Genomic DNA, 25,011 nt, shown 5'->3' on the forward strand with positions numbered 1-25,011 from the left:
AATGAAGGTAGAAGTGGCATGAATACCTATAGTTGTCTTACCACCTACCCTAATACAATTCCCAATTGTTATGAGAGTCATGCATCCATACACCTAATAGATAGAAAATGATAAAATGCTTGGGTGGATGAACAATTAGGATGGGTGACATGGGTAGAAAGAAAAGGAAATGAATGATCTTATGCTTCAATTTTGTTTTTGTATATTCTCCATGACTATTGTACCTAGAATTAGTAGTAAACAAGCTCCACAAACATACCTCCCTATATACCTACCTACCTACCTACATACATACATACGTACATACATACGTACATACATATATACATACATACATACGTAAATACATACATACATACATACACACACTTACACACACACATACACACATGGTGCATATACAAAAGGGGCAAGTGAACAAAGATGGGGGATTAACAAATGTCAAAAACATTTTCGGTCTCCAAAAGTGTATTCACAATACAACTCGAACACACTATGGCTCGAGGTTTTATAGGCCTAAATAAAGCCATAACGTGTATGTACTATAGTGGTAATGCATTATAGCACATGTGTGCTATAGTGTGTATGTTCTATATTTAATATACAATAGCCCCAAAAATACATTATTTACACAACTTATTTGCATTTACAAGCTTACTAGGGCAATTTATACTTGCATTCCACAGTTTTTTTAAGAATACTTGATTAAGATTGTGTTCCATCCATTTAATACAAGTCTGCAAATGTTATGTGGTATGTAGTTTCACTGAAACTAGAAAACATGTCTCAATGGGAAGGAGATGGAGTTTGTTGATTCAACATTTCTTCCTTTGCATCAAAAGGAACTAGCTGAAAACTAATAGTTTTTCTTCATTCACATTGCAAAGTGAAAGCATGCCAAGAATGAATTTAGTCTTCACATCATTATTATGATGAGTAGTTGATGTGCATTCACATGTTTACTAGGGCTGCTACCAGAGTTGTGCCTCTAAAAGTCTTCACCTCTTCCTCTTCTCTAACTAGAAATCCACCACTGAAAATTACCCAGAGAACTTAAAGTAGTATTTTGTTTGCATTTGGATTTAATATTTTTGGCACTAGTTTATTATCCTTTTGTGAGGGCTTGAAGTCGGACATTGCAAAGTGAAAGCATGTCAAGAATAAATTTAGTATTTACATCATCATTATGATGAGCAGCTAATTTGCATTCACAAGTTTACCAAGGGCTAATACTCGAGCTGTACCTCTAAAATTCTCCACCTCTCCTCTTCTCTAATTGCAAATCCACCATATGAAATCACTAGACTTATACAATAACTTAAAGTAGCATTTTGTCTGCATTTGGCTTTGTGGATTTGGCACTAGTTTACTATCCTTTTGTGAGGGTATGAAGTTAGACATTGCAAACTGAAAGCATGTCAAGAATGAATTTAGTCTTCACATCATCATTAGGATGAGCAACTAATGTGCATTCACAAGTTTACTAAGGCTGATAACAAAGTCATAAGTCTAAAGTCTTCACCTCTCCCTCATCTCTAATTGTAAATCCACCATAAGAAATCAATGGAATCATACAACAACTTAAAGTAGTGTTTTGTTTGTATTTGGGTTTGTGGCTTCAACACTAGTTTACTATCATTTTGTGAGGGTCTAAAGCTAGATATTGCAATGTAAAAGCATGTCAAGAACAAATTCAACCTTCACATCATCATTACAATGAGGAGTTGACGTGCTTTCACATGTTTACCTAACTCGTATCTCTAAAAGTCTTAACCTCTCCCACTTATCTAACTATAAATCCACTACAGTAAATTAATGTTTTGTATGCAAAATCTTAAAGTAGTGTTTTATCTACAAAAGCTTAATGTTAGTGTTTTATTTGCATTTGGGTTTGTCGCTTTCGAACACTACTTTACTACCCATGAAGATAATGAGTTATATGGGGATAAGTAGAGCTTATTATTTTATTTGTGTCTACTAAAACCATAGATAAAAAGTGAGATGAGTTTTTGAGATGGTCTTTCTAACTGAAGTATTAAAAATATCTTCCTTTCAAGGATACATATTCCTATTTCGAGCTAGTTAGTGGGGTAGATACACCCATTGAACTTGCAATAACTTTGTATTCATTATAGTATTTGTTTCTCTTCAATTAGGGAGGAACATAGATAGTTTTATGCAGAGGAATTTTTGAGCTAGTGTTTTTAATTAAAGTGTAAATTACCTTACTTGCAAGGACACATATTACTATTTTGAGTTGGTCTTGTTGATTTTAGTATAAAAATTACCTTACTTGCAAGGACACATATTTCTATATTGAGCTAGTCTTACTAATGATAGTATAAAAATACCTTACTTGCAAGGACACATATCTATTTCGAGTTGGTCTTGCTAATTGCAGATAAAATTTACCTTACTTGTAAGGAGACATATTTCTATTTTGAGTTGGTCTTGCTAAATGTATTATGTAAATTACCTTACTTGCAGGGACACATATTTCTATTTCCAATTGGTCTTGCTAATTGCACTATAAAAATTACCTTACTTGCATGAACACATATTTTTATTTTGAGCTATTTGGTGCAGGAGATACACCCTTTAGATCTGCAATAACTTAGTATTCATGAAGATTTTCATTCTCTTCAATTAGGGAAGAACTAAGATAATTTGATGCAGACAAACTTGTGTCAAATCCTAGGATGCCCTTAATCTTTAACATCTCACATAAACTTGCAATGAGATCTTTGGATGTTATGATAATACACCCTTATACATCACACTAGGCACAAGGTATACTCTTGATAAACATGGGATTGCAACTACATCTATTCAATATGCTAATACTTGGTAAGGGGTCCTAAGGTGTTCTAAAGGGCTAGAATGGGTGCGAAGGTCTCCTAATGCGTCATAGTGGGTTGTAATAGGACCTAAGGGGTGCTAGGACTACCTACTTCAAACTAGGCCTCTAGTTATACTAGAGTTTGCATGTGTCACTATCCCTTTTTTTGTGAAGGGGGGTGTTGAGGCAGAGACCTTAGTATCTATTAGGTTCTTGAGTCGAACCCTCATATTGACTACATTGAGAATTTGGTTACGAATTCTATTAATAATGAAACTATTGATTAATTATAAGATGCAATACTCCATGGTGTAAGGTTTGTTCTCGATGAACATGGTATTGTAGCTACATCTATTCAATATACTAATGTGTAGTAAGGGGTCCTCAAGTATTCTAAAGGGTCTGAACAAGTCCTAAAGCATCCTAATGTGTCATAGTAGTTGTAATAGGATATAAGGGATCTTAGAACCATCTATATCACATTGGGCCTCTACCTAGACCAAGACTGGACATGTCACTATCCCTTTCGTTGTAAAGAAGGGTGTTGAGGTGGAGGGCTTAGAATCTATTAGCTCTTTGACTTAAACCCTTTTACTAACTACATGGAGAATTTAGTTGTGAATCTTGTTAAGAATGAAACTATTAAGGAATCACATGATATAGTACTCTATGGAGCAAGGTATACTATCGATGAACATGTGATTGCAACTACATCTATTTTATATACCAATGCATGGTAAGGGCTCCTAAGTTGTTCTAAAGGGGAAAATTGGGTCCTAAGGTGTACTATATATGTCATAGTGGGTTGTAATAGGACCTAACGGGACCTACGATCACCTACATCGCACTAGGCCTCTAGTTAGACTAGAGTCTTTACATATCACTATCCATTTTTTTGTGAAGGAGGGTGTTGTGGTAGAGACCTTAGAATCTATTAGCTCATTGACTCGAACCCTTATATTGACTACATTGAGATCTAGTTATGAATTTTGTTAAGAATAAAGTTATTAAGGAATTGTATGATGTAGTATGCTATAGTGCAAGGTATATTCTTGATGAACATGAGATTGCAACTACATCTATTCAATATAATTATTTGTGTTAAGGGATTCTAAGGTGTGCTAAAGGGTCAAAATGGGTCATAAGGTGTCTTATTGGGTATTAAGTTGTCCCTCTCTCTCTGTCCCAACTTCTAACTTTTCCTCTTCCTATATTTTAAGCCTTTTTGTAATGCATTATATAGGGCACACACGCTATAACACATGTGCCCTATAGTGCATGAGTACTATATAATATATTGTATTTTGAGGTTGCACCAAATGAAACCTCTAAATAACATTTGTATTCACATAGCTCACATGCACTATTGCATGTACACTAGTATGTGTATGCACTTTAAATACTTTAGAATCCATGCCTAAGGCTTGAATTTGCTTGGGAAATTCAACCCAAAGGCTGGGAGGACTCAAACACGACTGAGACATGGTTTCAAATAAGGATACAAAAAATCATAACTTTTCTTATGTGGCCTTTGTTAGGTTTATTCATAGTTGAATAACGATAAAATCAAATGACATGTTATTGTAGATATCTTTATCAGCTATTTGACCATATAATTTATTTTTAATTATTCCTTTAATCTCTCATTTCTTTTGAATGTATGTCTAATTTCATAAGGGAACAATGTGTAGTATTTTGAGCTTACATTTTGGCTCGTTCATCAAATTTTGCATCAAGTTATCTTTTTAGATACCATATTCCATTCTAAACACTTTAAAAAAAGTTTTGATATTCGATTATTTTCAATGATTTCTAGGGGGCACATAAGAAATTCACAATTTTTAGGATGTATCCACTTGTAAAATTTATAGATAATTAAATATGCATAATAAAACACACTAGAAAAATCCATGAGACAAGGCTTGCAATGAGGTGCTAATTAACTTCTCATTGGAGTGATTATTTAAAAAAAATAGTTAGCATTTTAGGTGGATAACATTAGACACTATGTTATGTCATGAGAGATGGATTCATGTGAATCACTACTCATGAAATATGAGTCAATGAGTTAAATCTTGATAGCAATATCACAATTAAATCTACATAGTTAAATCTTGATAGCAATATCACAATTTGACTTGTTGTGGAAAAATATCTCCTACTTATCAATTGATAAGCTTAAGGAGCTTTCTAATGAATAATTCATAAGGCACAACACTTGTTGAATATTTTGCAAATGAGGTTGCAAGAAAAGTGGATTTAACCATGGAGGAAACTTCGTAGTTAAGTACACTCAAGGTGGAGTAGTACTCGGATGGGTGACCTCCCAAGAAGTCCCAATGCTTCACCTCTCTGAACATCACCTAGATCCAATGAGTGTTGAGTGCATCATTTATTGTCATGAGAGATGGATTCGTGTGAATCACTAATCATGAAATATGAGTCAATGATTTTGACTCAAAAACTACTACAGAGTTAAATCCTTATTACAATATCACAATTTGACTTGTGGAAAAATATCTCATACTTATCAATTGGTGATCTTAAGGGGCTTTCTAATGAATGGTTCATAAGGTACAACACTCGGTGAAGGTTTTGTGAATAGGGTTGCAAGTAGAGTGGGTTTAACCAGAGGAAACTTTGTAGTTAAGCATGCTCGAGCTGGAGTAGTACTGGGATGGATGCCATCCTAGGAAGTCTCGACGCTTCATCTTTGTGAGCATCACTCAGATCCAATGAGTTCTAAGTGTTCCATTTATTGTCACAGGAGATGGATTCACATGAATCACTACTCATGAAATATGAGTCAATGAGTTTGACTCAAAAAAAAACTATAGAGTTAAATCTTGATAGCAATATCACAATTTGACTTTTTGTGGAAAATTATCTCGTACTTATCAATTGATGAGCTTAAGGGGCTTTCTAATGAATGGTTCATAAGGCACAACACTTGGTGAAGGTTTTGCAAATGGGATTGCAAAAAGATTGGGTTTAAGCATGGAGGAAACTTTGTAGTTAAGCATGCTTGAGTTGGAGTGGTATTGGGATGAGTGACCTCCTAAGAAGTCCTGGTGCTTTAGCTTTGTGAGCATCACCTAGATCCAATGAGTGCTAAGTGTTCTATTCATCATCACGAGAGATGGATTCATGTGAATTACTACTCATGGAATATGAGTCAACGAGTTCGACTTAAAAAAACTACACAATTAAATCCTAATAGCAATATCACACTATGTTATGTTTTTTTTCTTTTTTCTAAAAAACAAGACCACTTTTGGTGCACCCCATTTTTAAGGGTCTTAAGCTCCACCATTAAAAAAAAAAGTAGTCTAGAAACTAGATTCAGAGGACTACAACTTTTGTCATTGTTAGATCTTTGAAAGTTTAAGTAAAAGTACCTTCAATTTCTTGTCGAAGTTCATAACTCACCGATTTAAGGAAAAAGGTGACATCTTAAACCCTCTTTGTAGCACCCCATCTTTGTGCACCTACCTCATGAGCTTCTTTTCTGTATTAAATGTATAATAGATTACTTAATTTATTTTGTAATTTGGAGACATTAAAAAAAGAGGTCGATATTATATTTTGAATCCTTTATATCTAATACTATATAGTTTTTATTAGAGTCCATTAGAACTTAATAATATAGTTTGTGATCAAAGAACCCTTTATTGACAAATATAAGTTTGAAATGAAATGATGTATAAGGGAATCGAATGGGAACATTATTATTTGAAGATACATGCATACATAGATGCATACATACATAAATACGGTTATGACATGCTACTCGAGATGATAATTTTTTTGTAATTCAGAGACACTAAAAAGACAGGTAATTGTTGTTTCTTTTTTATCGATAAAAGGCCTAAGCTAGAAATTTAATTAATCAAGTTAAAAATTGAAATAAGAAACTGTATTCAGTGCAAACATCGGTAGGAAATAATAGAGTGAAGAAAACCTTTGGTCTTATCTAGGATTTGCAATTTGGTTCGATTAAGTTACATATTTGATTACAACTTCCATCTTAGCTCGGATTAATACTTGTTAGAGTAATAAAGTATTTTCTTATTAATTAAATCATATTGATTTAATTATTAAGTCACTTATTATCTTTAGTTTACTTGAGCTAAAATTTGGGCATATAATAATTAATTCTTTTATTAATTATTATCATGCAACCTAGGTTAGTTACCTACTAGGGTTTTGATCTCCTTTTTAAGGACGATCTCTCTTGGCAACATTCATTCACTTTTGATTATAGCAATCTCTCTTTTTACTCATCAAGAATGTCTCATCTGTGGATTTGGGAATTCCAACCTCCATAAGATTTTGCTTCTATCTTTCTGTGGCAAGTGTTTGCATGCTGGTGATTCTTGGGAGTTGTGGAGTTGATCTTTCATCAACTTCAACATGGTATCAGAGCTTTAGATCTTCATGCCCCTATTCTATTTATGAGAGGTTTGGCTTGGCTTTCAGATCTGTGTTTTTTTTTTTTTTTCAGAGGGTTTCAATTTTTAGAGCTTTTTTGTATTGGATTTGGGGGGCACTTTGAGCCCAAACACACCTCACCGTTGAGCTCAGAGCACCCAAAAACCCTTATTTGCATATAAAATTTGTCCAATCTGGACACAGTTGTAATTTGAGGCAAACAAATATTAATCCTAGATTGGGCACGTTTCCCGAGGCAACAATTTTGTGATTGTTCAGCATAGAAATCAAGACATTTTGATTGAAAATTGAGATTTTTTGGCACGGAAATTGAGATTTTTGGATGTAGAAATCAAAATTTTTTCTTGCAGAAAAATATTGATATTTTTTGGCACGAAATCGTGATTTTTGGACATGAAAATTAAGGCCTTTTGGTATAGAAATCAAGATTTTTTGGCACATAACTTGATATTTTTTGGCACAAAAATCAAGGTTTTCTTGTATAAAAATTGAGATTTTCAACACAGAAATCGAGACATTGTATGGTACATAACTTACATGCTTCTTGAGGAAAATTTGGTACAGACCTGACATGTTTTTTGAGTCAATTTTGGTATGGAACCTATACCCTTCCCAAGATAATTTCTTGTACAAACCAGCACACTTCCCAAGGTAATTTTTGGTACTGGTGGGCACACCTCTTGAGGCATTTGGTATGAGTCCCAAGGCGGTGATTTTTTATTTTGATCTTTTGGCTCTTTTTCGATCTACTTGTGGTGTTTTGGCCATAAGTTGCTCATCCGAACTCTGTTTTTTACAAATAAGATATCATCGGAAAGCTGATTCTGATCCTCTCATGATGGTGTAGTTTATTTGGACTTTTGATGCTATTTGGTTGCTATTTTATGTTGTCAAATTCAGAAGTTCTATTTTGGCACGAGTCCTAAGGCGGTGATTTTTTATTTTGCTCTTCCGGCTCTTTTTCGACCTACTTGTGGTGTTTTTGTCGTAACTTGCTCATCCAAACTCTATTTTTTACAAACAAGATATCATCGAAAAGCTGATTTTGAGCCTCTCGTGATGGTGTAGTTTATCTAGACTTTTGATGTTGTTTGGTTGCTATTTTATGTTGTCAAAGTTAGAGGTTTTATTTTGCACTCCGAGAGACTTATCTTGAGCATCCGATCTCCAATTTGGGACTTCTTTATATTGTTGGAAAGTTTTGTTGAGTGCTCTTTCTAGTGACGCTAGTTATTTTTACAGATTATGCTCTAGGCACATTCTATACAATTTTTTGCATTTTTATATTTTGGTGGATATCTTGGTTGTTTTAGGTCCCAGGATCCATTTTTTTTGCTTCAAATGATTCATCATGGGTTGAACTATCTTTTGTATCAACCTTATGTCTCTTCTAGTCTATTTAGACATCATTTGTATGCATTTTGGAAATCACATTGAGAGAAAGAGCCATATTGCATCTGTATTTTTGTTTCAATTATTTTGTCTTATTTTTCCTTCTTATTTGAGGAGTGTCATCTGAGGACACTCATGCAAATTATTGCATTTTTGGGATTCACCATATTTTGTGCCTTATTGTACATGCAATACTTTGATTAAAGTGTCATGGGGGGGTTGACGTTTTGCCTTTGTTTGCCATCTTCCTTTGTCTAGTGATTTTTTCTTTTACGACTTTAGCCACATGATGTGTCTAAGATTGATCGCCTTAGTACACACATATGTACTCTTTTGTGCATCGATCATGGTTCCTTGACATGCAATTCTTTTGGCCCACTTTTCTAGTTTCCTATCACCTCACCCTTGTCTGCATTTGGGTTGGGGGAGAGGGGTTCTTCTGTTGTTTCTTATGCTTCCTTGGTTTGATGGAGTGAGGTATGTATTTAGTTTTTTTTCCTACATACTAGATAGATGCAGTGGCTGGGTACCTATGCATTTTGGTGAGATGGATCATTCACCATATAGACACTCTTCTTTTCGTTCCTACTTTGGTTGCAACCTTCCATGTTTGATCGATCAACTCTTAAGGCTTTCGTGTTTCATGCCATATGTATCTTAGAGTTCAATTGTTTGCCTTTGTGTGCCTCTTGATTCGATGTAGATTATAGTCTTCTCTACCTGGTCAGATTCTATTTCAGTGGAGGTTCTTCAAAGCAATAGTTACTTTTGATAGAGCTTTACAACTTCTACATGCTTTAGTGGTGTTCTTCATGATCATCTTTTGTTCTTATCTTCTGGGACATTCCCTAGTTTGGAGGCTTCTTCAGTCCTTCACTAGTTATTTTCAGCATTATTTCCATCTCTTTTTGGAGTAAGGTTTTTTCCATGCGGTTTTATCTATTTCTCCTCTTTTTAGAGATTTGGTTGTGCTTGGGTACCTCATTAGGCCTTGTTGTTGGAACCCAAATTTACTTTTAGTAGTAGTTTATAGGTTTTTAGCTACTCCCTAAGTTTATTTGGGGAGAGGCTGTGTTAGAGTAATATAATATTTTCTTATTAATTAAGTCATTGATTTAATTATTAAGTCACTTATTATCTCTAGTTTACTTAAGCTAAACTTTGGGCTTATAATAATTAATTCTTTTATTAATTATTATCATGCAATCTAGGTTAGTTACCTGTTAGGGTTTTGATCTCCTTTATAAGGATGATCTCTCTTTGTAACATTCATTCACTTTTGATTATAGCAATCTCTCTTTTTGCTCATCAATAATGTCTCATCTGTGGATTTGGGAATTCCAACCTCCATAGCTTTTTGCTTCTCTCTTTTTGTGATAGGTGTTTGCATGCAGGTGATTTTTGGAAGCTGTGGGGTTGATCTTTCATCAACTTCAATATGGCTGTTAGAGAATTCGAGATCCCTTTAACACATCAAGATTTATATGTCTATTTACAATTAAAAAAAACAAATATGAATGTTGTTGACAAATTGATAGAATCATACAACTTCTATGCTCATATTAGTCAAAATTTGTCCTTTTAGTACTAATTGATAGTCCCTTCCATCTGCTTCCTACCATCAAGAAGACTGCAAAGAAAGACAAAACCAAACCAAGCACATCTATTACCTTGATGCAAGTAGGTTAGCTGTTGTAAAACTTGTGTAAGTCAAATATCTATCCTCTCTTGAAGTTGGATAGAGAAACCACATTCATTATGTTTGGAGCAATTTGATATTTATAGGATCTTAAACAAGGATTCTGAAATATTGACATAGCCAGCCATAAATATATCCCAAAGTACAATTTTCTTGATAAGAATTCATAACTCCGAAATTGCTTTGTACAAAAGACAGATGCATTGCTCGTTATATATCTATTTATGCAATCATCTCTTGAAACCATATTCACATTGTTAAATTAATATGCTTTTATGCTGGTGAGAATGTGTCTAAAGTAGTGAATGTATAAATACTTATATAATTGAGTGCATTATGTGCCCATAATTCATTAGCTTATTAATTACTTTTAAGAAGATGGTGATTTCCATTCTCAACACAAATAATATATAATTTAAATGATTTGTTTCTAAATAAATATTAGAACTTAATAATATATTTTGTGTTCAAAGAACCCTATATTGTCAAATATAAGTTTAAAATGAAATGATATATAAGGGAATAAAATAATAACATTATTTATTGAACAATTAGGCATTGTCGTTGACATTGAGCACAAAAGTTACAGAAAAATAAAATTAAACAATTCTTAGACATTTCATGCCAATCAGTTGTCATGATTGTAAAACCTCCAAAAGAGATGTCGCTCTCTCGAAATCACCTCCATAAACATTTGGATTTCATCAACACTGAAATAAATAAGTATCAAGCAAACATAGTTAATGCAATTGATAATGAGAGTATGTTGTTTTATTAAGTTGGTTCATCTCTAAGGTGTTATTCACACTTGTTAAATTTACTTAGGAAAAACATAGGATAGTTATCACTTTATGTTTTAACATAATTTTAAGACACACATCTTAAACCTAATGCAATCGTGTGTCTCACCTTCATTTATATAACACATTATAAATCCATTGCCATTGTATATTTGCATATAACATATGACAATTTTCTAATATTTGATCCCTCTTATGCTTTCATTAGAACTTATATATCTTGGGTGGCTAAATCTTTAGTTAAATCTTGTACAATATAGAACATTTTAATTACCAACACTTACATTAATAAACTTAAAATTTCTATACAAATTTATTGAAGCTTAATCTTTCTTTTTTCGAACCATGACATTTTGCAACCATGCTTTCCATATGATAAGCTAGTTTTATTTCATTTTGAAAAAGTAATTTCCCATCCCCCTAAAATTAAAAGTGCACTTTAACTTCTAAATGCATAATTGCTAGTTTAAGTGCAAGTGCCTCATTTCCTTGTCATTGCCCCTCCTCTAAATTATTTCATTTTGAAGAAATAATTTCTCATTCAATAAAATATTGAAATCACATTGTCACTTTCTAAATATATAAGTGTTAGTATGAATATAAGTATATACAATGATGATCATCATGAACCCACATATTATTATTTACTAAAAGTTGTCTCATTTACTTAATATTATTTTTATCTAAATTATATTATTTTAAAAATTAATAAGTTATTTATTTTCAAAGACTTAAATAAAATGTCACTTTTTAAATATAAAAATGCCTGTCTAAACACATAAGATGATGAACACATCAAACGTTAGTAGCGTCTTAATCAATTCTTACAGTACTATATCTTAATTTTTTAATGCGAATTTAGTGAAGCGCAATCTTAATTTTTCAAACCACAAGATTTCACAAGAATATTTTCCAAAAAATAAATTGTGTACTTTCCTTTTGTCCAGGTAATTTTCCATCCCCCAAAATAAAAGCTGTAGTTTTACTTCGTCAATCAAGGTTAAAAACTGTGTAGGGTCCCGAATTCAAGCTAGTATAACCAGGCTCACGGGCCCAAGGCAGCCTTTAACACGTCTCTTTGAATTCTTCCTCCTCTAAGAGGACTACAGAAAAACATGGAATCAATTTTCTGACTATAAGTGGAATAATTTACTGTAGTTGCAGTGTCGTTTTCCGCTTATCATCTTAAAATATTAAGAAGACATCTTAAAATATTAAGAAGACAAGAAGCAGCGTGTCTTGACTGTAAGTGATGGGAGATATTCTTAGCCATTTTCGACACGACCATGACCAACTAGTGTTGATGTTCCCTCTTAAAGCTGCCTTTATAGTCCTTCACTTCCATTGCATGACTTGTCAGAGCGGGCGCCATGGAAGCTCTCACAATGCTCAACACTTCCAACACGTTTTCTCCTGCATTACTTAAATTTCAGTCCCCCAGCTCTGCCCTGAGCTGCAGTAAAAGCACTCGCTTTTTGGAGTCGTCCTTCGGTAATTCCAAACGGGGAGCTCTTGTTGTGAAGAATGTGGCCATCCGGGGTTTGGAGGCAACGCAAATTTCAAAAGACGACGGAGAATCTTCAAGTACGGTTCTTTCTCCCAGACCCTTGGAAGGCGCTGGAAATGGTCTTCCGGCGCCATTGATGGAAGTTAAGGTGGAGTCTTTGCAGTACGAGGCTGGATTTGTCGGCGGCGTCTCGGAAAAAACGAGGACAGTTCCGGATTGTGAAGAAGTTCCGGCGGCGATTTCATATTTGACGAGCATTCTGTCGTCGAGGGTTTATGAGGTGGCCATTGAATCTCCTTTGCAGTTTGCACCTAAGCTGTCGCAGAAGAATGGTGTCAACATTTGGCTGAAACGAGAGGATTTACAACCTGTACGCATTTCTAGTTTTACCAGTTATTTTTCATGTCATTGTCGTTGTCATTACTGATATGAACTAATGGAGGGTCACTTTTTCAGGCCTTTCTTAAATTCCAAAGACTTCTAGTTTTACGGAAATAGCTTAATCATAAATTATACATTGCAAGAATAAGAAACACCATAAAAAAAAATATTTTTAAAAATCTTTTGTTATTAAAAAGTTTTATCGTTGAGTAAAAACAGATTCTTTTATAAATAAGATGTTTATTTAAATTATTTCGTTCTTAATTTAAAGTTATTCTGAATCAATCTATTTTTCAATCATTGGATTTGAATTGAATAAGTATGATGGACTCAAGTTTGTAGTTCATGTTATTATTCTGAATCAATCTATTTTTCAATCATTAGTTGGATTTTTATTTGAATTGAGTAATTTTGATGGACTCAAGTTTGAAGTTCATGTTATGTTTGGTAATATTTTTTAAGATTGCAATTTTAAAAATATATTAAAATAAAAAATAAAAATCATAAATATATAATTTTTTAATTCTAAAAAGTCTAAAATATATTTTAAATATATTAAAAATAAAAATAAAAATTATAATATATACATATTTAATGTAAAAATATTTAAAATGAAAATTAAGCTTAATGATATACAATGAATATTTTCCCATTACCACGTTTATATATTGCATCATATTCAATATAGGCTTAGTAAATTTCAAGGTAATCAACACAAGCACACCAAGAGTCATCTTTAATATCACGCCCTTAATGTTTTTTGCCCTTGTATTGCTAGATTGCCTCCATATAGTCCAATTAGTACTTATTACTAATCTAGACTATGCCCCCACCAACCTTCACAAGATATCACAAAACAATTTGTGTTGGAGGCAAAATGGGTCACAACCACCTATTTCAAAATCCAAATAATAATAATTTCAAATTTAGAACTTAAAAAGTTTATTAAAGTAGAACATATTAAAATTTTAAATTGTTTACCTCACTTTTAAGAGCTTCAATCTCAAGAATTGTCTAAACATGCCGTTTGACATATGGTGGTTGGTGATGAAAATTTGGATCTCTTGAGCATTAACATACATTTGTGTATTCATTCAATTTTGGTCCCAATATTTTGCAGCGCTAGATTGAGTGAGTGGACAACACAAGATGTCAAAAAAAAAATGTGAATAGTGCTTCTCAACCAATAACCAACAACCCACAATTTTTGACATTGTTTGTTAAAACTTGAACAACATTTCGAGTACCAACTTGCTCAATGGCTTGGAAAAGAATGCTGACAATTAATGGACCATCCTTCACTTGCCTTTGTAATCCATTGCTCTCAAAACATTGCACCTCTCATAGACACTACAATAACATTGTTCAAAGCATAGTTAAAACTATTGTTATGGGCATCGAGGAGGGTGAAAAAATGATATAAAAAACTATCAGAGATAAGTTGGAAACTTCTTGGGAAAATATCACAAACTTAAAATCTACTTTTCCAGTCAAAAATCTGCTATTCGAGTCCTGATGGAACCTTCTTTCTCCTCTTTGCTCTCTCTCTCTCTCTCCTCTCTGAATCTGCTTTTCCAATAAAAATGTAGTTTTCCCTTTTCTGGGCCACTGAGTGATAAGTTTGCTATTTATCATGATAAAATAGAGAAATATTGCTGATATTTTACCAAGTTCTCTGCAATATTTTGAAACTTCTTTGCAACGAGTTATCTAAGTTGATGTTATGTCTCGGGAGCCAAAAATATCGCGATAGGTAGACTTATCATACATACATATGAGATATTTTGAACTATGGATCAAAGGGCGATGTCTTGCATCTTTTTGTTAATGAGGGTTTGGAATGCCACCAACATAGAATAAAATATACCGAGTATATACAATTCTCCCTTGAACAAGGAAATATAAGGTGCTATTAGAATTGATCAGATGAGATAACCCCAAGGTTCTTATTGTCATGTATTAACTTGGATAGACTTAGTGGATATGACATGATTTGCTGGTTTCACAAGGGAACTTGCACAAATGTTATTGGATGGCACATGCACTTCTCTCTCTCACTCTACTAAATTGTTTCAAAATAAATTTAAAAAAGAGATAGGGTTTAGAGAGAGCAAACTAAGAATCCTAAGGACAATGACCGAGATGGGCAATGTTTTAGACAAATAGATTCCACCAAAGTGAACTTCGCACAGCACCACATAAATAGTGCAATCCTCTACAGAAACAAAAGATCATATTGTAGACACATATTCAACTACCCAACATTTGTGCAACTCAAACATGAATTCATAATCAAACAAAAGCTGCAAATGGGTTCAGACTATCCATCCAGTGCTCCTAAGTTTGTATTGCTGCAACAACTTTCACTTCTACTGCTAACTACTTGAAGTGCATACTTTACAAAGAGGAAATGTTATGTCTTTTTTAGAGAAAGCTTACAAGATCAACGGTGGAGATTAACTCAACACCAAGGGCTCAAAGTTGTCTTCTAAAAGCATCTGGATATTAAATATCATATTTTCTACCGATTTCCACTAGAAGAGAAAATAAATTCATTGACTCTCACTACATGATGAAATTTACAGGATTCCCAAGGAGAATAAGACAAAAGAGTAGGGATAGGAAATACAATTTGACTTTTCAATATTACATTGCTTTGACTTTTAGGAATTTCATATTCCTTTTACAATAAAGTATATTTTACATATTTCTCTTTGAAATATTCCATTCTTTGACTGATATTCTCCAAGTTATCTTGAATTCTAGAAATTCTGAAGTTGCTCCTTGAGTCTGTATGACATCCTTTAGCAAGTAGGAAGTTGAGGTGTCCTGCTTGTGCTTTGTTTGAATGACCTTGTAGCTTCCATCAATCCTTAAGTAGCTCCGACTGACCAGCTACCTTGATTCCTTCTGAGGCATCCTCCACATTCATATGTGCACACCTACATGAGAACATCACACAACCGTCATTGATCAAAACGTTCATAGCATCATCGTCATAATCAAAAACATTAGAAATTCATTTGCATCATAGTCATCATTGTTAGAATGTCGGATCCTCCTCATCAATCATGAAACATGGACTTTGGGATCACGTGTGGATTGACATTAGATTATTATTTTAGAGCTTGAACTCACTATGATGGTACAATGAACTGGGTGAGGATAAGAGCAGATTGGGAATTTCTTCTTGAAATGGATTCATGGGTTGGATGAGGATATGGAATTCCAGGATTACGATTTTCATAAATTAGGAATGAAGAGGTCTGAAGTTGGAATACATAGACTTCGAAATTCTAATTTCTGATTTTGGGCCTCTGAATCAAGAATCTGGATCCTGACTTTCAGAATTTGCACGCAGATTTTTGTATTCTTGAAATTGGATCAGAAATCTGGAATCCTGATCTTAAACTCTTCAACTGGAATTGTAAGTCTACATTTGCGAAGTGGAAAACGGAACTTCTGATTTTACACTTTAGGATTGGGATTCTTGGGTTTGAATGGAATCAGATTTTGCATACTTTGCATCAGAATTAGAACTCTGGACCTTCATATTATCGGAATTGGAAGTATTAGTTTACAATTCATAACTTGGATTTCATACCTCGGATTCACATTTTGGTTTTGAGGATTGAGTTTCCAATTTGGGTTTTTTTGATTTCGGAGCTTGATGAATCTGATTTTGGATGTTGGAATTTGAAATTCAGCACTCGTGGATTTGGAATTGGAAATTCTGATTTCAAGAATTTTGGAAATTTTATTTTCTGCAATTAGGATTAATAATTCTGGAAATGAAAACCACAACCTGAAAACAGAAATTAGCATCAGAAATTAGAAATTAGATCTTGGACTCTCTCTCTCGGATTTTGGAAATGAAACTTGGAACTTCCTGAATTGAGAATTTGTCTTGAAATGGCATTTGGATTTTAGGATTCCTGATTCTGATTTTGGAATACTCGAAATGGAAATTAGATTCCTGGATTAGGGCTTGTCGGGGATTGAGCTTTTGATCAGTTCTCCCAAAACTTGTCAGGAATTGAGGTATGTCAGGTGTTAAGTTTAGCCCAGAAATTTAAGACTTACAGCAATAAGGAAGAACAAAATAAATGCAAGATAGAAACAAGAGACCCACAAAATTATCCTGGGAAAACCCTTCTGGAGGGAAAAACCCAGCCACACAGCCAAAAATTTCACTTTTATTGATTATAAAATGTTAAGTGTACAATGCTTATTGCTTGATGTGATATATATAACAAATGGAGAGACTCTTAACATGTCAACGGAAGGTCTCTTTAATTTCCCTAAACATGACTCTTTGTATTTCCATATGCATGCCTCAACGCATGTCATAAGATGTATGTCTTGATATTTAAAATTACAATTATTATCATAAATGCCCTCTTCTGCTGAAGGTGACCATAATGATAATAATGCCCGTATTTATAAAGATAAAGATCTCTATCACAGCTACAATCTTCAACACTCCCTCTTGGTGAGAGAGAGAGATCTTTAGCTAAACAGTCACACTAGGCTGCAACCAAAAAAATGTCAATGATAAATTCTGATCATGTAGATCCAAAACATAGTTCATAGAATCACTTAACATGAAAAAACTGCAAAAATTACATTCAACTTTCATGACAGACTCACTCAATGTGATGTTGTCATGGAATCTCTCAACATGAGAAACCTACAAGAATCACAATTAGCTTTCATCACAAACTCACTCGACGTGATGCTGTTATGAAATCTCTCAACATGAGAAACCTGCAAGAATCACAATCAGCTCTCATCACAAACTCTCTCAATGTGATGTCATGGAATCTCTCAACATGACAAGTTAGTAAGGTTTACAACCAACATTTTATCATGGACTCTCACAACGTGATACAGTCATGGACTCTCTCAGCATGACTTCCAACTCCCATCATAGGATCTCTCAAAGTGATGACATTATGGACTCTCTCTACATGATGGTCATCATGAATCTCTCATAAGTGAAAGAGTTATCAGGTTGACCTTTAAATTATTATTAATTTCACATGAATAAGAACTCAATTAATATAGAGAAAATCACAGCTGAGACTTGTTTCCAACAAGAGTCTCAATTTCTACAATATCACAAGCATTAAAAGCATGTATAAGAAAGGCAGGGATACCATAAAGGCTTTGTCTCAACCAAGAACAATTGCCTCTGAAGCTGAAGATCTCTCTCTGAATCACATATCTGAATGCATATGTATCTTTAATTCAATTCGGTAAGTAACATCCCCATCTTATGATTCTTGTTGCATCCTACAACTAGGAGAAATCAATAAAATCAATCTATCATAAAGAAATATATATTCATCAACCCCCCCAAAAAAACATACATTATTTTCCATGATATGACAACAACCAATTATTCAAGGATAAAAGAAAGCTTATCTCATGGTTTTTTTTTCATCTTCATAAAAATGGCAAGATACAATGCCATTGCTCAATATTCCAACTTTGCATGCTGCACCCATAAGCTCATCAAGTAGGGTCCTTTGCACTTCCACCATTTTGAAAGAGCAAGGGTGCAAAGTTCAATCTGATTATAAGTACCGTTGAGAAGGTTGTTATGCTCCTTAGCAATATTTACTTAATCGTTTGAATTGTCTCTCTTAGGATAGACAAACAAATTTTGAAATACTCCTTGTGAATCTGTACAAATGTTTGCAATTTGTCCTAAAATGCCCTAAAATTATTCTAATTTGGCGCTTTGCATAAGATTCGATGACCAAAGCCTGTCATTACAAACGATATATAGTTGAGCCCAAATTTGAGTAGATTTATTGGAACATGGATTTTTCCACATTGCCGCTATCTACGACAATTAATTAGCAAAGGAGAAAAAGATCCACTAGCTAACTAAATATCCTATCATCCACCCAACACATCTCCCATGCTTCTGCCTTCTACCTCTATTGATATCGAGACACTAGATGGAATGCTAAAAATTAATATCTTCCAATTGCTCTGCCGAGTAATGCAATGAATCAAACAATTGCGGGTTACGTTCCTTAATTGTCATTTCGGCGTTTAGAAAATAAATGCACTCAAGAAACAGACTTGCCTGGCATTACAAGATGAATACTCATACATAGGTGGTAACCACGGTGGAGTTGAGTGGACCAAATAAGGTAGCGGATAGGCACGACTCAATTCAGATTGGAAAAAAAACTTATATTTTGGAAAACGAACATCAACAAAGCTTCCTAGCAGTCTTAGATATTCTCCTAATCCCAAAACTTTTGTTCAAGCTATTTCGTTCCAACTCTCTGCCTGACAAGAACTAGGTTGTGAGAATAATCCTTCATGCTAATTGCCAATGAAAAAATAGGAAAGTGAGTGTTGAAGGAAAAGAACAATCAACACATATACATATAAAATGAATTGAGGACAGTTACACTTGAAGCCTCATCGTCATGAATAGTCACATAGACAAAAGATTATAGAGCCATCAAATGATAAAGACAAGCACAAAATCAATTCAATATGAAGAATTGACGACCAATGCTTGAAACCGATGAAGGAAGGGCATCGAGGACTCATAGCAGGAAGCATTTAAATAGAATAATACAAATCGACATTATGCACTTCAACATCACAAAGACGTGTGATGACGGTTATTGAAGGAAGAGAGACCGTGCCAGATTTATTTCTAAACAGGATGGACCTTGATATCATAAACAAATGCAATAGGGGTGGCCATGGAAGACAAAAGAAAGGCCCTTAAAGATGGAGAAATCCTTACCTCTACAGTATCACAAAAGGAAAGGAGCATTGATGACAAAATCACAAGCCTTCTTACGATCCCAAGGCAAGACACACCTAGAAAAATATGTAATTGCATAGTATTGCAAAAGTCCAAATTTTAATAACAATAAGCTAATAATAATATTCAGCGTGTACATGTATCGTCTTAAAATGGATGCATTTTTCGTTTTAAGACCCTTTAGCTTCCTCTCCATAATGCCTCCTTCAAACCATGAATGTGCTCGTACTTGATCCCCTTTTCTCCTCTTTTCTTCCTCTTTTGACCTAGTTTCTCCTGGTATTTGCCTGAGCTTCTTGTGGCTCCCCTAACCTGACCTCTTGGACCAGGTTGAACTAGGTTGACCTGGACTGGACTAGGTTGACCTAGTCCTCCCAAGTTGATCTAGACTAGAACTAGGTCAACCTAGGTTGGCCTAGTCCCTGGTGGTTTCAGGGCTTGGGGCCTGAAAGACCTTGGGGGTTTAATTAGTTTTCTTTCGCTCTCCTATTGGCTTGTATTGTTTTTTGCCCGAAAACTCATATATAAGGAGACTTGGAGGCTTCATTTTCATATATCATATCTCAATTTTCATTCATACTCTCAAGCTCTTGCTCTCAATTGAAGATTTCTGCCGTTTGCATTCAAAGAGTAAGTATTCAAGATTTTCAAGCATTCAAGTGAGAAGATTTCTATCTAGCATTGAAGGATCAGTTGTGAGCATTTCCTCTTCAAGATCTAGCTTATTGTTAGTCATCAAGGGAGGAGATCTACTTTGAAGTATTCATCATCTTCTTCGTTGATGTACGTTTACATCCATGGCACCATGATGGGATTATGGTAGATCGATTGCAAAGTGTGGAAATATCCTACATTCCTAGTTCAAGATCGATAATACATTACATACAATTCCTTATTGGCAAGGGTTTCAAGCAAGATGAATCCTAACATTTATCTTGTCTTCCAATCATTTACATTTACATTTCTCAATTGCGGTTAATTCCTTAACCTAGGGCTTGACCAAGGCAAGCCCTCATCAAACCCCAACCGCAAAACCTTTCTTTTTTGTGTTTATTTGTAGGATATCAATTGGAGCTTACAGATCTGGAGCCTACTTTTTGGGAGCTTTTTGGAGAAGCCAATTGCAGGTCATTGGACAACGTCAACCTAGTTGTAGGGTGCCCTCCAAGTCCACCTAGACCTTCAGTGTCCTTTTCCACGGAGATATTTGGGTTTTGTTCGTTTTGTCATTTCATTTTGAGATCCATGAATGGATATTTAGAAACAGTTCAGATCTGCAAGTTTTGGAGCTAATATACATCTTTCTCTACGCATTTCAAGGTGAGTCTTTTATGTTTTATTTCCTTTCATATCTTTACATCTTAATTGGGCTGATTGTACACACATAGCATCTAGATTTACATTGTTCAAGTAGTTAGTTCAATTTCACATTCACATTATCCTATTAAGGGCCAAAGAGTACATTTCTGCATATTGCATTCCTCTTTATAATTTGAATTTAGTATTAGCACCCTTCTTCTATTAAGTTCTAGCTAATCTAATTTGGATCATAAGTGGATTCATATTCGGAAAGTCCCTGCTTTCCCTTTCATACACATTATTTGAATGGCATAGTGGCCCAGAAAATTGGGAGACCTATAGTCCTATTAAAGTGCCTTCCCTTTCCCCCTAAACAATACGTTCATGCTGTGCAAACGTAAATGCCAAGACTAGGCCTCTATAGCCGTATATTGACATCAGAGATGCTCCAAATGACATATAACAATGATCATAGACAATCAATTTAAAATTTGCAAATAATTTAAACAGATGCAAAACAAAAAACACATGCAACTTGAACTTTGAATCTCTAGATATAGGCTCCTGTAAATAAAAAAAACTTAAGACTTGCTTTCCATTTCTAGAGATTCATGCTAGTGATGCCAATTGATTCCTACATATATATATATACACACACTCCCCAAGAATCCATCTGCTAATACTCTTAGTTACTGGTTTGAGTTTGATTTGAAATACAGGTTCAAAGGACTGTTTTGCTAGTATGACAAAATTTTGGAAAGGGTTTTGGGTGGGTTTGTACAAAAACATGTAAAAATTATATATATATACATGAAGGCTAGAAGCTTAAGTTAAAATTAGATTGTCACATAGTATCATAAAATCATATGATTTAATCCTTTAAACAACAAAAACACCATAAACTTTAAACTTGTAGTTGTAATCATAGCATCATTACAAAACATTGTCCAATTGATTGGCATATCTGAGGCCTTGCTAGACAAGTTGAATACAAACAAGAGAGCTCCTTTGTTGAAAGCCCTGCTTATAACAATAGGCATACAACAAGTGCTTGGAAAGAAGTGTATCATGTTATAAAAGAAGCAGAGTTATACCTACAACATTGTTCTATCCGTCAATGATGGATTTATTCTGTTCATGTCTACCATTGGAGAAGCTCATTGTCTCCACATTCATGATCTAGTCTAGTCTATTTTGTGCAATTAACATACTCTATGTCAAAGATGCAACCTAGGATGCCTACATATAACATCTTGTAGGAAAATCAAGGAGTTGTTGATGCACCAAATATTTTTGAACCCTAGGTGAATTTTGGATGAATTGGACCCGAATTGGGTACTGGTTCAAACCAATAAGTGGTTCGGAGGGCAAAGTGATGAAACCTTGGTAACTAAGCTAATACTTGTATAAAGAAGAATTACCACGATAATGCACAACATGAGCCTCCAAGAGTTACCAAATTTGGACCCATATCGAAGACATATTGGATCAGGAGCATGAGGTTCCTAGCTGTAAACCATACAATGATTGCTTTAACCAACAAACCATGTTTTCCTTTTCTTTCATCACAAAACTACTAGACTTATATAACCTTTTGTCTTTAAAATTCCCCTACAAAACAATTGTTGTAAGATTTGTTTGCTTCTTTTTTAAATTATAAGCAACAACAATAGAAAGCAGGGATTTGATAGATTATAGTTTTGGAAAAGGCAAAACATTTCACCAAACTCATCCCCCTTAATCTACCCGTAAGCTTTCACCACTTCTTTTTTTGTACCTCTCCAACTTTTAATTTGCTCCAACTTTCTTTTTGAACAACCACTTGAGCTTATCCACTAAAGCCCATGTCTTATGATTTTCCAAGGCCATTATCTCCTTTTACATGGCCTTTATCCTAGACTTATGCTCCTTTAAAGGAAGATCCTCTTTCATAGATATGGATTCATTCTTAATACAAGATAAAACTAATACAAAGGTAAAATTGTGTGGACTATACCTATACTCTAGTTCTCATTGCCTAGTGGACCTTTCTAGGCTATAGTAAGAAGCTCTTGAGATTCTTTCTCTTAACTCCTTGAATTCAAACATTCATGCGAATTTAGTAAGCTCTCACCTTCTTAGTCTAAACTCTTTGATTTTGAACCTTCTCAAGGGTGTAGTAAGAAGTTTTTGCTATTTTCTTTGTAAATTATTAAACCTAAACCTTCTTTCCACACATCTTCTTGTCTAATATTTTGTTCTTTAACATTGCATCTTTTGGCTTCATAATCTTAGTCATCGAATGCATTGCCTTATCCCGCAGTTGTGTAAGATCAATAATAACTTTGAGCTCCCAAAAAATCACGAATCTAGATTAAATCATTTTTTGTGATTGAGGATTACAAGGTTTATAGGCCTTAATATTATTTCCATCAAAGAAATACATTTTCTATCCTTGAAATCCAATTTAGACCATTTTTGTGTAGCTATATGAAAAAAAGTCTCAGTGCCAAAAACTCTAGTGGGCAAAACAAAAGGCTTTTTACTTGTCCACATATGGTGTCTTAACTACTAGAGCAAAACAAGTAGAGATACTAATTAAAAAACATGCAATACTTACAACCTTTGTAATGTCCCCAATTTAGCAGGTTCTAGTAGCTTGGCGATGTCAATTCATCATTGCGACCCTTGTGAGTTGACACTGTGATTCGAGGGTCTCAATGAAGTGACTCTCTATTTATAGTAAGTTGAATATGCATAGTTTCTATTTTTAGCAGTGCAGTTGTGGCTATTACGAAGTAATTGGTAAAATACTTGCATATTATTAATAGAGATCAAGAGGTCATTATATACAAATCAATGGAATGATGCTTCCTTAGGAAACAATTGTAAAGAATAGAAACATTCTATACTAGCTATCAGTTATCTACAACTAACTTAAATATTAAAAAATTCTAATATTTACAATAGTTTACAAATAGATTACCATTAACTAATAATAGACGTTTATCTATTATCGTAGTACCCTTCCTTAATGGTTAATCTATCCACAACACCAAGCTGTCATTTGAGTTTGACAAACTTATTAGGACCGAGAGGCTTGGTGAGAATGTTTGCAGTCTGATCTATGGTAGGAACATACTGCAAATCTATTGTCTCATCTTCAACTAGCTGTTGTATGTAGTGATAGTGAACATCTACATGCTTGGTTCATTCATGGAAGACTGGATTTTGGGTTAACTTGATAATGTCTTCTTTATCAACAAACAAAGTAGTCGGTCCTGTTGGTGACATCTGCATATCCCCAAGCATCCGATGAAGCCAAACAACTTCACATCCTACCTTAACAGTTCCTCTGTATTTGGGCTTTGTAGAGGAGAGAGAAACTGCCTGCTACTTCTTATTGGTCCATGTGACTGCATTGGATCCCAAACTGAACATATATCTAGAAGCTGACTTTTTATCGTCAATAGAGCCTGCCCAATCTGAATCTGTGAATCCACTGAGTCTAGGAGTAGAACTTTGAGAGTACTGAAGTCCATAATCTGAAGTTCCCTTCACATAATGAAGCACACGCTTAGTGGCCATTCAATGATCAGCCTTAGGAGCTGTCATAAAGTGTGAGATATAGCTGATTGCGAAGCTGATATCAGGCCTAGTAGTAGAGAGGTAGATGAGGCTGCCTACTAGTTGCCTGTATATAGTATCATCAACAGAAGGAGAATCAGACTTTGCAAATACCTTGAGACCTTTCTCCATAGGTGTAGATGTAGGCTTGCAATCTTGCATACAGAATTTGTCTAACAAAGCCCTGACATATTTGGACTAAGAGATGAATATACCAGAAGACTATTGCCAAAC

At 34.3% G+C, this 25,011-nt stretch overlaps 1 protein-coding gene across 2 annotated transcripts in view; it reads left to right on the forward strand.

Moving 5' to 3' along the window:
• Nucleotides 1-25,011, forward strand: part of LOC149568213 (threonine dehydratase 1 biosynthetic, chloroplastic-like) — a 114,421-nt gene that overhangs the window by 14,145 nt on the left and 75,265 nt on the right. The window contains exon 1 of one of the 2 annotated variants that reach the window (XM_089821216.1): nt 12,538-13,059. The exons of the other annotated variant lie outside the window; for it this stretch is intronic. Coding sequence (XP_089677342.1) covers nt 12,553-13,059 — 507 coding nt within the window. The 5' untranslated portion in view covers nt 12,538-12,552. Of the gene's footprint in view, nt 1-12,537; nt 13,060-25,011 lie in introns of those variants that run through there. 2 annotated transcript variants of the gene reach the window in all.

Source organism: Cupressus sempervirens, chromosome 3 (genome assembly GCF_028749045.1).
Source record: "Cupressus sempervirens isolate cs-2001-9-10 chromosome 3, ASM2874904v1, whole genome shotgun sequence".
Taxonomy (NCBI): Eukaryota; Viridiplantae; Streptophyta; class Pinopsida; order Cupressales; family Cupressaceae; genus Cupressus; species Cupressus sempervirens.